The sequence below is a fragment of the Vipera ursinii genome, assembly GCF_947247035.1.
Source record: "Vipera ursinii genome assembly, chromosome: 16".
In the NCBI taxonomy this organism is placed as follows: domain Eukaryota; kingdom Metazoa; phylum Chordata; class Lepidosauria; order Squamata; family Viperidae; genus Vipera; species Vipera ursinii.
Window position 1 is genome coordinate 5186006 of NC_139529.1, and position 14431 is coordinate 5200436.

General features: G+C 49.0%; 1 protein-coding gene across 11 annotated transcripts in view; it reads right to left on the minus strand.

Annotated features, from left to right (window-relative positions):
* Window positions 1-14431, minus strand: part of GOLGA2 (golgin A2) — a 35345-nt gene that overhangs the window by 11865 nt on the left and 9049 nt on the right. For 7 of the 11 annotated variants that reach the window (XR_014493909.1, XR_014493910.1, XM_083375063.1 and 4 more), the window contains 16 exons: window positions 13129-13233; window positions 12188-12228; window positions 12009-12072; window positions 9944-10003; window positions 9135-9215; window positions 7956-8006; window positions 6723-6761; window positions 5499-5561; window positions 5242-5335; window positions 4531-4637; window positions 3269-3327; window positions 3024-3165; window positions 2580-2672; window positions 2331-2438; window positions 2158-2248; window positions 1063-1412 (listed from right to left, as the gene is read on the minus strand). Coding sequence is in view for 9 of the 11 variants with exons in the window: in XM_083375063.1 (XP_083231189.1) it covers window positions 1063-1412; window positions 2158-2248; window positions 2331-2438; window positions 2580-2672; window positions 3024-3165; window positions 3269-3327; window positions 4531-4637; window positions 5242-5335; window positions 5499-5561; window positions 6723-6761; window positions 7956-8006; window positions 9135-9215; window positions 9944-10003; window positions 12009-12072; window positions 12188-12228; window positions 13129-13233 (1548 nt within the window). In the remaining 2 variants the exon portion in view is untranslated. The remainder of the gene's footprint in view (window positions 1-1062; window positions 1413-2157; window positions 2249-2330; window positions 2439-2579; window positions 2673-3023; window positions 3166-3268; window positions 3328-4530; window positions 4638-5241; window positions 5336-5498; window positions 5562-6722; window positions 6762-7955; window positions 8007-9134; window positions 9216-9943; window positions 10004-12008; window positions 12073-12187; window positions 12229-13128; window positions 13234-14431) is intronic. The other 4 variants (XM_083375065.1, XM_083375064.1, XM_083375060.1 and 1 more) reach the window with 3 other exon arrangements.

Below are 14431 nucleotides of genomic sequence, written 5' to 3' on the forward strand. Positions count from 1 at the left end.
CTTCAAGGCGGCATGCCCTGGGTGTGAAATTCCAGCAGCCTAAACACCCCCGTTTCCTACAAGATCGTGGCGATCCCGGGTTGGGTGGTAGCGGACTGGACGCTGGGGGTGGGGGATGGGGGGTGGGATGGGGAAGGTTGGGTTTGACTCCTTGTATCAGTGAGCGGGAACTTCAGATCCTGCCTCACTTTCCTGCAACCAACGTCTTTATAGTAAAATTCCAAATCTATTGGAGTCAAGAGTCTACCTTCCTAAATGATTGTTCCGGGCAGGTGTCAAGTTGCGAAGCAGAGTTTTGCTGGCGTGACAAATGTCACTTCTCGGCTTGCCAACGAACTTGGGGGGGGGGGGGTAGGGGAGAGGTTTCAGAATGCAGACTTCCAAGATTAAGAAGCCAGACCGTGAGACTCAAGGCCATTACACCAGGCGTCTGGCCAGACCCAGAGACCCTTTCTCATAACGGTATTTTCCCACTTGATTGGGCAACGTGACCTGACCCAGAGGGAGGAGGGAGAATTCAATGCTTTTACTATCTGGGTTTGGGAGGGGCCTTGCCAGAGCTGGTTTTGCTTTCATTAGTGCCGAAGTGATGGACTCGATAAAAGTTTTACATTAAGGGATCAGAACGCCTCGAAGGCGTTTGCTCAGTTGGCTTCGTCAGTCTGAAGTGTCCCCTAAAAAGAGTAGGGCAGGTGTAACAAAAGAACATTTTGACCTTAACATTAGAGGGGTTTTACTCTAAGCAGGCAGTCTTCCACTTACGACCGGCCGCTTATCAACCATCCAAAGCTATGACCTACTTAAAAAAGGGGAAATTATAACCCGGTTCCAATGGTCATGACGATGATTTACAACGGTTTACGAGATCCATAGTGAACCCTTGGTTGAATTAACCAAAATCAGGTCTCTTGCATGACTGCTGACCCGTTTCACAATCATTAAGACTTACTTATTGTTAATGGGCAGGCTACATTACGGTCATAACTTGAGGATGACATGCGTAGGTCGCCAACAGCTGGATGTCGGCTTCGGATTGGGGGTGGGGTGGGGGGAGACACTCACCAGTTTGACAAACCCATTCTGCAGCTCTGCCAGCTGCTCCTTCAGCTCCCGGTTCTGGGTCAAGGCCCGGCTGATGGTGGCTTTGTCGCTCTGCATGTTCTCCAAGATCTGCTGCTTGTCCACGGCCTCCTCGCTGTAGCGCTGCAAGGCCTTCTCCAGCTCTTGAAGCCGCTCCTCCTGCTCCTGGTTGAGTTGGCTCAGCTGCCCGTTGTCTCGCACCTGGGTCTGCCATCGGTTCATCAGCTCCTCCTTCTCCTTCTCCAGCCGAGCCAGCTCCTCTTGAAGGTGGAGTTCTGTCGGCGAGGGCCCCGGGGCGGCAGGGACGGGCTGAGCCTCCTGGGGGTTCACCGCTATGGAATCCAGTGTAGAAGAAAGGCGGGTTATTTACAAGTCACGCCCTTGGATCAAGGCAACTCTTCTCCAGAAACTCAGTGGCAAGCCTAGCTGGAAACAGGATGGGTCTCCAGACCTTCCCACCCACCGTCCCTGACCACCATCTTGGAGCAAGCACCCAACGGGCTGCAGCAGAGGGATCTTTCCACCGAGCTATGGGCGTGTGAAGGAAAGACTGCTGGATTTAGAATATTCTATTTTAGCATACTACAATGGCAATGCACATAGTAACAGTAGGTACGGCTGCCCAAGACAGCCCTACCTGTTTGGTTCAGATAAGATGAGCCAGAGAGGGCGAGTTAGTTCCACACCAGAAAGAAAGACGGAACGGTTTTCCTGCAGCGTCATCCGAGGCCCTCTCCCTCCACCAAAGCTGCCTTGCAAATGGGCACTGTAACTGGGAAGGCCCAGCGCCAGCAGGATTCTAACTGTCCACATGAAGCGCCGGATCCTCTCCCCACTGGAGTGGTACCCATTTATCTACTCACACAGAACATGCTTTCAAACTGCTAGCTGGGGAGGAGCTGAGCTGAGTGACGGGAGCTCACGCAACGGGAGCTCACGCGACTTGAACCTCTGGAGCAAAGACCGTCTCCAGCGGCATTAAGTCAGCGAGCCACTCCGCCTCGATTCAGAAGATGGGTGGGGTGAATCAGGTGCCTGGAAGGAGGTCTTCTGGTGGTTGAGAACACCAACATTTACCTGACTGACTGCTCAGCAACTCTGAGAGATTGGCCTCCAGCTCCCCAATCCGAGTCTCGCCGAGTTCTTTCTCTCCCGTCAGAGTCCGGACCTGCGGGGAAAACCCAGTTGTGCCAGCCTGAAGGGCAACCTCCAAACCATTAGAATCTGGAAGGAACCTCGCAGGGCCTTACCTGTTCGGAGAGGAGCTCGACTCGCTGCTGCCAGATGTTCCCTTCCTCCTTCAGCCGCAGGACGTACTGATCCCGTTCACTCTGCAGTTTTTGCAGAGACTCTGACAGCTGTTCAGCAAGGAAGAAGGAAAGAGAAGAAGAGTCGGGCAGTGCAAATCAGACTCCCGAAAGAGCTGCCGAGGAGAACTGCCATCGGGGCCAAATCCCCGGGCTTCTTCTGAAGGCATTCCCTCTGGACGTCCACCTTACCTGGGCAATTTGGCTTTCTAAGTTGGCTCTTTCTTCCAGGGCTGCCTGCAGCTGCTGGGCAGCAGCATCTGAGATCCCTGGCTGGCTGGAAAACTAGCAGAGGGGTCAAAAAAACAACAACAACACAACACAGTTATCGGAGTCCTTCTGCTTCCATCTTCTTCTCTCCCCTTATCCAGGAGGGATTTTTATAAGGTGAACCTCCAGGATTGGTGCATTAAATGAGGACCCAGATTGTTGGGGGCAATTAAGCTGACTTTGTAATAATGCCGCTTGGGTGTGTGTGTGTGTGTGAAAGCCCTAATAAAGCAGGCATATACATAGAAGGAAGGCTATTGCTAAGCACATTGATTTGTGCTTCTTAGATTGTAAGCCGCCCTGAGTCTTCGGAGAAGGGCGGGATATAAATGGGATTTTTTTTTTAAAAAAAAAAACACCTGGTACCTGCTGAATCAGCAGCTCTGCCATTTCCAGTTTCTTGTGCAAATCCTCCACGTCCAGTTTCATGGCTGAATTTTCAGAGACCAGGTTGCGTACTTTCTCGGACAGCTCCGAGGTCTGTTGCTTGAGTTCTTCGTTGTTTTTACTAGAAGAGGGGGGGGGGGGGAACCCAAGAGAACAAAATGAAGCCCCCTTCCTTCCGTTTTTATAAACGCCCCAGACCAGAAAGCCAAAGGGACCCATCTCACCTTTGCTTATAGATTTCCAGTTTGAGGTTATCCCGTTCCTTGGCTAGCTCTTTGTTGTGCTGTCAATGTAGAAGGAAAACCCATTAAAAACAGGCAATTTAAAAGAAAAAAAAAAGGGGGGGGGGGAAGACGACAAACCTTTCACTGGAAGAAATGTCCCCAAATAAGAAATTGAGAAAGGTTGCGGGTTATCTCGCGCTCCTGGGACGGGCATTTAAAATTAAAGATTCTATGTATAATTTTTCCCCCCCCCCCCCACCCCTGGCATCTGTTCTTATTAAGTATAAAATAATTCAGGCTGGCCAGCTCGTCCAATTCCCTTTGCTGCTTTGAAAATAAATAGGGGTGTCAAACTCAATGTCACTGAGGGCCGCATCAGCACTGCGGTTGCCCTCAGGGGGCCGGGTGGGTGTGGCCAGGGTGGGCGTGGCCTACTGGGTGGGCGTGGCTAGAGTGCGTATGGCCTACTGGGTGGGCGTGGCCAGCTCTACCTCGTTGGCATCAAGGGGGCCTATGGGGGCCCGGGCAGGAGTGGGACAGATCTGAGGGTCTCTGGCAGGAGGAGGGTCTCTGGGCCAGGGCCAAGGCAGTGGGGGCCGTTCCCTCACTGTTTCCAGGATGGCTTCGGGGGCCGCGTGAAACCACTTCGGGGGCCGGGTCCGGCCCCCGGGCCTTGTGTTTGACATGTCTGAGATAGATAGATAGATAGATAGATAGATAGATAGATAGATAGATAGATAGATAGATAGATAGACAGACAGACAGATAGATAGATAGATAAAAAGTGTGGGCTGGGTGGATTTTCTTTTAAAGCAAGCTCTCGTAATGCTGTGCAGAATTGGACGGCGCTCAAGCAAATGTTGCTACAGCAAAATCGAGCCAGGAAAAGCTGAACGTTCACCAATATTCACCGCCGCCCCCCAGTGGAAACCATTTTGCCTTGTGCCGCCAGAGCAGCAAAGATGATAACAGCTCTATCTGCATTTAATGGCCCTTTTTTCCCTGAAGGGTCAAGCAAGGGTTTTAAGCTGGAGAAGGAAGGGTGGGTGTGGTTTTTTTTGGCTAAGGAACAAAGTCTCTGTTTGAGAAAGACAAGGCAAAGCGTGTGACCAATGGAGCTTGTGTTTTTTTTTAAAACAAATCCTTATTTCTGCTTGCTTTTGCAAGCATTTGGGGCAGGGAACTAAGGCCCTGCTTTGGAAAGACGGAAGCCACGATGTCAAAGAAGGAAAGGAGGCAAGAGGTGAATCTCTCATCTTTACTTTCTCTGTCTGCTTCTGTTGAACGGAGAGGGAGGAGAGGGTGTATTCCACTTCAGAGACCCTCTGGCGAGATGACTGCAGCCGAGCGGCCAGATCCTCAGCTTCCCCTGCCCCAGAAAAAACAAAAACAAAATCAGGGGTGGCAGGTTCCCAAGGTACCTGAGCCCCACAATGTCTACAGGAGGCAGAGCCACTTTGGTAGCTAACACTGGGCTGCTTTAAAAAAAAAAAGCAGAGGTGGACACGATTTGGTGCCAAGCAATTCCAGGATGAGTTGCTTGAGCAGCGGGCTGGAGTAGAAGACCTCCCAAGGTCCCTTCCCGCTCCATTCTATTCTAAAGGCAAGGAAACAGAGCTGGGATAAGTCTAGGTTCAGCCCGTAAAACTGGATTTCTTTAAGAGATGGGGGCACAGGGATCCAGGATGGTGGGAAAGGAGAACCAGGTCTCTTCACACCGCCAGGTGATTAAAATAAGATGGGCAATTGGAAGAGGAGCAATCGAACGCAGGAATCCCCAACGCTACCGGGCTGCAGCCTGTTTGAAACCGGGCCGCGTGCGTGCGAAGCCCCCATTCGCACGAGTGGAAGGTGCAGGCACGTCCCGCTCGCACCGACGGGAGCTGTGCGCGTGCCACTCACACACACCTATACGTCGGGCTGGGCCACCAAGGTGGAAAAGGTTGGGGACCGCCGATCTAAAGCATACCCACCTGCTTTCTGCCGGGCAGCCTGCTGCGTGTGGGTAAGAGCCGTCTGTAACTCGGACTTCTCAGAGACCAGGATGCCGATGGTCTGAATGTGGACCTTTGAAGGAAGCACAGGGGGAGGGGAATGAGCTGAGGAACACGCCAGGGACCCAGCGGGTGTCAGAACATGGCTTCCTGCAAAGCCACGAGCTTCCTCCTCTAGGTTGCGGAAGGCCGGCGGGGTAAGGGACGGGAGGCTGATGCCAAAGGGGAGCATCTACCTGTAATTGTTCTCGTAGGGTGGCTTGCTCCTTCGCAAACCGCTGCTCGAAGCCTCTCTTCTCCTGTGGAAAGACAATTTACTGACTCTCGGCAAGATCGGCAGTCAATTTATCGCGCTGAGATCCCCTCTTTAGTGCAGTGTTTCTCAACCTTGGCAGTTGGGAGAGGGATGGAGTTGAAATCCACCCATCCTCAAACTGCCATGGTTGAAGAATGGAATGGAATAGACTAGAATCGATTAGACTAGACTAGACTATGGAATGGAATGGAATATAGAATAGAATACAAGATGAACAGAACAGAATATAGAAGATGAATAGAACAGAACATAGGATAGAATATAGAATAGAATATGAATAGAACAGAACAACAAGAATTGGAAGGGACCTTGGAGATCTTCTAGTCCAGCCCCCTGCTCAAGCAGGAGAACCTATACCGTCACAGACACTGCTTTTATTATATTCAGATATTGCTAGAACTGCTCTGGCCCAGACGCAACGTTTAAAAGCTTCCTACAGTCCTTCCGCAAACAACTTTTCAGAAATGCTGGCGAAGAGAGGCTGGGAAATTATCCTGGGAGGGTGGTCTCTGCTCCCTTATATTTTTACTACTAAGCTGGCGCTCGGTTTTATTGGGTGGGCTCAGGTTATTGCCCTGCTAACCCATATCTGGTTTGGAAATGCATGCTAAATTTTTGTTAATTTTTTTAAAAAAAAAAACTAAGCGAAAAGGAGTAAGGTTTTTCAAAACAGGAAAACTCCTTAGCTCAGCAGACTAAGTTCAAACAAAGTGCAGAATTAGCCTGCACGCTGAAGGACAGGAACAGGCTGACACAGCCCCAAGCAGCAGCTTTTACATTAAGAAAATGACACAAACAATCGGACCGCTGTAACTTGGTCAAAAGCCACACAACTGTGAGGAATGGAAGGGGGGGGGGAGAAAGAGTGTGTTTTGTTCTCCACGCTACAAAGACCCGTTCAGACTGAGATTTGGGTGGAACAGATCCATATGAAATGGGTTGTAATTTTTAAACATTTACCCTGGAGGGTAAATGCAATTTCACAATCCATAGGATGGGGGGTGAGGGTGGGGGTGGGTTGTCTACAAATTAAGTATCGGTAAAGCAGCTGAAACCCTCCCCAAAGTTTAGAAGACAGAAAGGGGGGGAGGGGAAGCAAAATAACACATTTTTGTATCTCTGGAATATATCTTCTCTCCATTACCTTCTCCAACTCATTCACAATATCTTGGTTCTGCTGTTTCTGTAGGAGGAACAAAACGGAGACACAAGGATCACTTCTGAAACTAGGCAATGCTGGCTAAGGTTTTTTTTTGGGGGGGGGGAGGATCAACACAGCTCGGGTGACAAAAGTCAGGGCCAGCAGAAGCACCCCAACCTGGGTCCCCCAATCCCCGCCGTGTTGCAACAGAAATGATTTCGGGGTACAGGTCACAAACATTTGTTTAGCGACGGCACTGAAAAAGGTGACCTGGGATTTACGTGCCTGCCTGGTCCAAATACAGGCACCGTTCCGGTGTAAAGGGCTCCACGACTCACCAGAGTGGGAGAAAGGGGGGGGGGGTGTTAATGAGAATTCAAAGGAAAAAATAATAATAAAGGGGGGGGAACAGCACATGCAAACGAGGAAGGTTTCAAACACAGCAACGCCTCTTTGCAACCCGAAAACAGCCCTTAGTTGCACGGAAGGCGGCAAGCAGGACGAGAAGTGGCAATAAGCGATGCGACAAAGACGGCCCACGTGGGCTTCCTCACGGTGCCACAAGAGTAGAAAAAGTAGCCGGCTCATCTTAGTTTGGGTCTAGCCAGCTCTGCTCTTGCTGACAGAGTCAACATGGAGTAAGTGACGGAAAACCTGGGCTGTTCTCTTCTGGTGAGCACGGCCTTCAGGATCTCTCTTGCCATTGGACTTAACCGGGTTCCACTCTCCCTGACGTGGATTCAACCTCTGATGGGTTGAATCCGGTTGGTGACCGCAGGCGCCAGGGCAGCGAGGCGGCTCAGCGGTTAAGATGCCGGGCTTCTCGGCTGGAAAGCCAGCAAGCCAGGTTTGAGACCCGAGGTCCGTGCGATGGCTAAGCTCCCGTCCTCGCCTCAGCTCCTGCCCAACTAGCAGCTGGAAAGCATGCCAAGGCGAGCAGGTAATAGGTACCACTTTGGTGGGAGAGGAAGAGAGCTCTGTGACATCGTGCCAGCCACGGAAATGTCCTCGGACAGCGCTGGCTCAATGGCATAGAAACAGAGATGAGTAGCGCCCCCTGTAGTCAACAGCAACTTGTAAAATCTGCAAGGACTCCCTTTATCCTTTTCCCTGCAGCTTCTCCCGCCCCCCCCCCCGCCCCCCAAAAGTACCTGGGCACAATCCTGCGGTTTCTTAAGTTACCTGACTGCTTCTATTCAGCCCATCCTTCCTTACGTTTGTTGGCAAATTTCTCACCTGCCTGGCAAATTTCTGCGTCGTCCAACACGCCCCTTCCTGACAGCTCTGCTACGAAAAGGCTGAAGGTGAAATTCCTACTGGTATTAAACTGTAGGGGGATTCGACAGACAGGTGGAGGTCAACTTGATCTTGAACCAGGGGGCCGTTGGGGAGACGGGCAGAAAAGCCCCCATGTCAAATTAGGAGAGGCAGGACCAAATGCGGAGAGACTCAGTCAGCAATTAGCCAGTGAGCCCTTTAGACCAGGGCTTTTCAACCAGTGGTACAGGTACCACCTGTGGTACGTTGGCACCTGGCAGGTGGTACGCGACCGTCCTAGAAAAGTGGTAGCGGGGGAGGGGAATGAGCTGAACCGGTGGCAGCACCACACAAGCCTGAGCAAGAGGCGGCTGGAGCTGCCGGGCTGTCGGGGCTCAGCGGAAGCGCCAGGCTCCAACTGGAGCTCGGCGCTGATCCTGGTGCTTCTGAGCCCAGAAGAAGCGCCGATCAGCTGGAATGTTGCAGCATCTCCAGGGTCTTGTGATTTACATTCAGATGCTTGGCAACTGATTCATATTTATGACGGTCACAGTGTGTCCCAGGGTCATGTGAAGTGACCAAAACCTGCTGCAACCACCCAGCAGATTGGGGGAAGAGGGAAATAAAAACCAAATACCCCCCCACCCCCCCACACATGCTGCCAATCCTCAACAGAAATGCTCACAACCATGAAAACCTCGGACAGGAGGAAGAGCGCCGCTGGACGGGCGGGCAGGAGTCTTGCTTGGCTGTGGCTTGGGGGGCACTTTTTTCAGGGCCATTGTAACTTTGAACAGTCACTAAGCGAACTGTTGTAAGTCAAGGACTACCTGTACTTCATCATTTTTTCCTTTTTTTTTTTTTTTTGGTCATCAAGGTTTTGACACCTTGCTAGGCGACTGGTGGCACTCGGATGTTGCCATATCCTAAAAGTGGCACGATGGGTGAAAAGGTTGAAAAGCCCTGCATTAGACACAGGCTGGGTGTGAAAAGATAACCCTGAACAAAGTTTTCATTGGGGTTCCAGGTACCAAAGGATGCTGATTAATTGGTCACACAGCACACCTTGTCTTGTGGCACCGTGAAAGGATGGCGTCCGGAGAGCAGAGGAGAGCAGCCAGCCAAAGCCAAATTGGTCGATCTAGTTGGGTTCCTTACCAAGTCCTCTATCTCTGCACCGAGTTGTTTGTTTGTTAAATTGCTGGAGTCAAAAGCTACTGCCAGCTCCTGGTAACGGGTCTGACGGGGTACATGCAGACAGCCAGCGGTGGAGGAGGAGGAGGAACGAGAAGAGTAAGAGAGAGAGAGAGGGGGGAAAAAGGCAAAACACTTATTTAAAAAAAGAGGGGGAAAAATTCAGTAGTTTTGTGCAACTCCTCCACAATAAATAAATAAATAATAAAGAATCTCAAACTCATCTTCCTCTGCATCACGTACTACAACCCTAAAACCCTCATCCCATTTCAAAGTCCAGGCTGCCGACCGAAGCTCCATTATGTTAAGGCCGGGCTGAAATTGCAATCTAAACGTAACACCATTTCTTTCCTGCCCAGGCGATGCATCTCAAAAGCCTCTAGCCCAGGGGTAGGCAACTTCGGCTCTTTTATGACTCGTGGACTTCAACTCCCAGAATTCCTGAGCCAGCATGGGGGAACTATGGTCCCCTCATGACTCATGGACTTCAACTCCCAGAATTCCTGAGCCAGCATGGCGCAGCTTGGAAACCTCTCCCTTTCCCCTCAGCATGGCTGGCTCAGGAATTCTGGGAGTTGAAGTCCATAAGTCATCAAAGAGCCGAGGTGGCCTACCCCTGCTCTAGCCCAACCCGAGCTCTTCTAGTAGGGAAGGCAGCCCCGCCAGAACTCCCTCCAAGCAGCGTGCCCAAAGGCATTGTGGGAGCTGCAGTTTGAGGTGGGGGAGAGGAACACATTAGGGAGGGATGGTTACAAAACGCAGGCCGGACCTACCACCATCTCTTTCATATCCGCCGACGGCGTGACGTTTTCTCCGTTGATGTAAGTCGTGCTCTGCAAAAAAAAAAAGAAAGAAAGAAAAAAAAAAGGGTGTGTGTGTCAAGAGTCAGGACCTGGATGCACAAGCCAGGGTCTGTTCTCACAGCTCAATTGGTATTTCAAGGCAATTCAAGGCTGTATCAAAACACTACTGGCTGGTTTTAGCCCATGAAAGATTTTTTTTTAAAAAAATATTAATAATAAGCTGAAGGATGTTTCGGAGCCCTGAAGACAGGCTGACTGATTGTCTCAGCTTTCTTCTCCTTTCAGTATCGTTCTATTTCCCTGGATCCAATCTCTGCTTAGAAGGAAGGCCGTTTCCTATTTTTTTTGAAAAAGGCTTAAGCCTTGGAAACATTTTCACGCACAATTGCCATGGACCCTTTGGCACAACTGCTTTGTTGTTTCACTGTCAAGCTGCCCGGACTGACATCTGTCAGAAATGGTGTAGGGTTTCCTGCTCGGGCGGGGAGTTGGACTGGATGACCTCCAAGGCCCCTTCCAACTCTTTCCTATCCTATCCTATCCTATCCTATTCCATTCTATTCCATTATTTATTCCCTATTCTGTTGTGTTCTATTCTATTCTATTTCCTATTCCTATTCTATTTCTATTCCATTCCACTTTACTCTATTCTATTCCATTCCATATATTCTATTCTATTCTATTCTATTCTATTCTATTCTATTCTATTCTATTCCTCTACTCTACTCTACTCTACTCTATTCTATTATTCCATTCCATTCCATATTCTATTCTATTCTATTTCTATTCCATTCCATTCCACTTTACTCTACTCTATTCTATTCCTCTACTCTATTCTATTCTATTATTCCAATCCATTCCATATTCTATTCTATTTCTATTCCATTCCACTTTACTCTACTCTATTCTATTCCATTCCATATATTCTATTCTATTCTATTCTATTCCTCTACTCTACTCTATTCTATTCTATTCTATTATTCCATTCCATTCCATTCCATATTCTATTCTATTTCTATTCCATTCCACTTTACTCTACTCTATTCTATTCCTCTATTCTATTCTATTCTATTATTCCATTCCATTCCATTCCATATTCTATTCTATTTCTATTCCATTCCACTTTACTCTACTCTATTCTATTCCTCTATTCTACTCTATTCTATTCTATTATTCCATTCCATTCCATATTCTATTCTATTTCTATTCCATTCCACTTTACTCTACTCTATTCTATTCCTCTATTCTACTCTATTCTATTCTATTATTCCATTCCATTCCATATTCTATTCTATTTCTATTCCATTCCACTTTACTCTACTCTATTCTATTCCATTCCATATATTCTATTCTATTCCTCTACTCTACTCTATTCTATTATTCCATTCCATTCCATATTCTATTCTATTTCTATTCCATTCCTTTACTCTACTCTATCCTATTCCATTCCATATATTCTACTCTACTCTACTCTACTCTACTCTACTCTACTCTACTCTACTCTATTCTATTCTAATTCCTATTCCTATTCTATTCCTACTCTACTCTATATTCCATTCCATATTCTATCCCATTCCAAACTCTGATCATCAGGAATTCCTATATATCTCGAGGGAAGAAAATATTTGTAGCTCAGATTTGAATTTGGGGTTTTTTGGGGTGCTAAGCTGGACTGTTTTCCTGCAGACATTTCACGACCCAACTAGGTGCCATCGTCAAGTGTTGGAGGGGAGCTAGCTTCTACCCATTGCTACCTTCTAGCACTGATGATGTTCCCTAGATGGGTCGTGAAACATCTGCAAGGAAACAAGCCAGCTCAGAGAGCACCAAGGACCCCAGAGTCCTCCTCCTCCCTACAAACCTCACCCCCTTCTAGTACTGATGATGTTACCCAGTTGGGTCGTGAAACGTCCGCAAGGACACAATTCAGCTCAGAGAGCACCAAGGACCCCAGGCCCCTAGTCTTGCTTCCGAGCTTCCACTACACCTAAGAGCAATAACCTAGAGTGTCAAAGGTGGGCCCCTGACCTCTTACCTGGCTCACCATGCCGTTCAACTGTTCGGAGAGCTTCCGGAGGCTCTCCGTAGCTGAGAGGGACCTAGAGGAGAGATCGAGGGATCAATAAGGAAGCTGCTATTCAGTGGCCCGGAAAAAGAGAAGGGGGACCAAGCGATTCTGCTGTAGAAGCTGGAAGCAAAGAAAACATCTCTCACCTATTTTCATCCAACACGGTATTACGATCAGCGTCACAGATCTGTGGAAGAGAGAAAGAGAGAGAGGGACAGTCACGCAACGAAGCCACAACATTATACTTCAAAGTCCATGTAAACCAGAGATCTTCACAGTCCCTGTCACTAAATAAAGGCAAATTATGTGTGTTCCAGAATAACGTGGCGAGACCCAATCTGAGTCGGTCACCAGGAGCAGAACAGAAGTAGAATAGAATAAAAGAGTTGGAAGGGACCTTGGAGGTCTTCTAGCCCAACCCCCTGCTCAGGCCGGAAACCTTAGACCACTTCAGACAAACGGTTGTCCAGTCTCTTCTTAAAAACTTCCCAGTGTTGGAAGCATTCAAGACTTCTGGCAATAGTTCAACTGACAGATGGTTAAAGAAATGAGTGAGGCTGAACAATATTTCCTGTTCCAGGAAATACCACAACTGACACCCCAAACGGAGCTGCCCAAAGTCTCTCCTGGCCCCAGTTCCCGCCAGCTCGTAGGACTGCAAGAGGATCCTTCAAATTGCAGCCAGGGTGTTGCAACTCTGTTCTGGGCTCTGCGTCCTCGAATTACGACAGTTCATTTAGTGACAAAGAGGACGGGGGAAAAAAGCGACTTATGACCATTTGTCACCCGTACGACCGTTGCAACGTCCCCACGCTTGGGCGGGGGGATCAAAGTTTGGAGTTCTTGGCAACCGACTCATATTTATGTGGGGGCTTCACGCGATCCCCTCTGGCGACCTTCTGACAAGCAAAGTCACAGGGGGAAGCCCGGGTTCACTCTAACGACCGTGTTACTGAGTTGGCTGTGGCGAGGAAGGTCGCAAAACAGGACTAAACTCACTCACGACTAAGGAGCAGAAACAGTGGGCTCGAACCGTGGTCGTAAGTAGAGGACTCCCCTGCCCTGAAAGAAGTGGACGTTCACCCACCTGGGACAGCTGCCCGTTGCCAGGGTTTGGAGCAACAGAGGCAGGCACGCTTCTGCTGTTGGGCAGCAGGGAGGCGCCAGCCGCTAGGTCACCATCGTTGTGGGCCTGTCAGAAAACACATCACCACAAGGATTAAACCCACCAGGCAGGTGAGGGCAGCGAGGTACAGCTTCGCTCGGAAACTTGTCTCGGAAAGATTATCCTAATATCAAAACCTCCCCAATCCTCTTATAGCCCAAAGTCAGCTAAGGTCCCGTGGACAGGCTCAGTCTGCCGCTTAGAGAGGGCTGCTAAGTTAGGGGGGGGGAAGCGAAACAAGGCTGAAATTGCTCCTTGGTTTTAACAGCAACAACAACAAAAGGAAGATAATTCATCGCTGACTGGGTAGCCTGTGTGGGAAAATGCCAGGCTGCCTGTCAAAAGCGGTCTGACTTCAACCAGGGGGGACAATCGCCAAGAAATCTGGGCTTTTTGGCCTAAGTGTACTGTGGCTGTCACTAGCTGCGGATCCGATTTTTATTAAAAGGTAAAAAGGAACTCAAGGCAATCCCAGGAGGGGGGAAAACGACGTTCCGCCTCGACGAGCTCGTGGACAAAACTCTACTTAATTGAACAGGCAGAGAATTTGAGAGGGGCCTGAACGAAGAACGTTCCCTTCTTTTAACAGGACGCGGCTATCGTGCTGATAAATCGATCAATCAGAGTACAGCTGGAAGGGATATCGTAAGACTTCATCCTGCTTCCTGCCAACGTTGCAAAGCAAGACAAAAAACTTGGCGGAGAGGATATGATCGGATAGCGTGTGTGTGTGTGTGTGTCAGTTCCCCGGCCCACGAAGCTTTCAAAGTCAACACAGTCTGGAACCAGATTTTCTATGAATGGGACAGAAAGGAATGCTATGCCTTATGGCAGTGGTGGCGAACCTATGGCACGCATGCCACGGGGGGGGGGGCACTCGGAGCCCTCTCTGTGGGCATGCACGCCATGCTCTTTGGATAAGATTTTGCAGGAAAACACCATTTCTCAAGCCCCTTCTTAGCCAAAACAAGCCTCCGGAGGGAGTGCGCTGTTTTCAGCTTTGAATTATATCAAATCTGACACCAGAAACTGACTAACAGATGACCTGAGTGCTGCATGTTGTTGCTCTCAAACTTACAAAGTATAAGCCAAGGTTAGACAAATTATCAGCATGCATACAACAGCAAAAATCACATTCATGGTTCAAAAGCATGCCAAAGGCAAACTTTTACCTTTCAGTAAAAAGTTGTTTTTGTGTTTTTCTTTTAAGACAAAAAATGTTAAC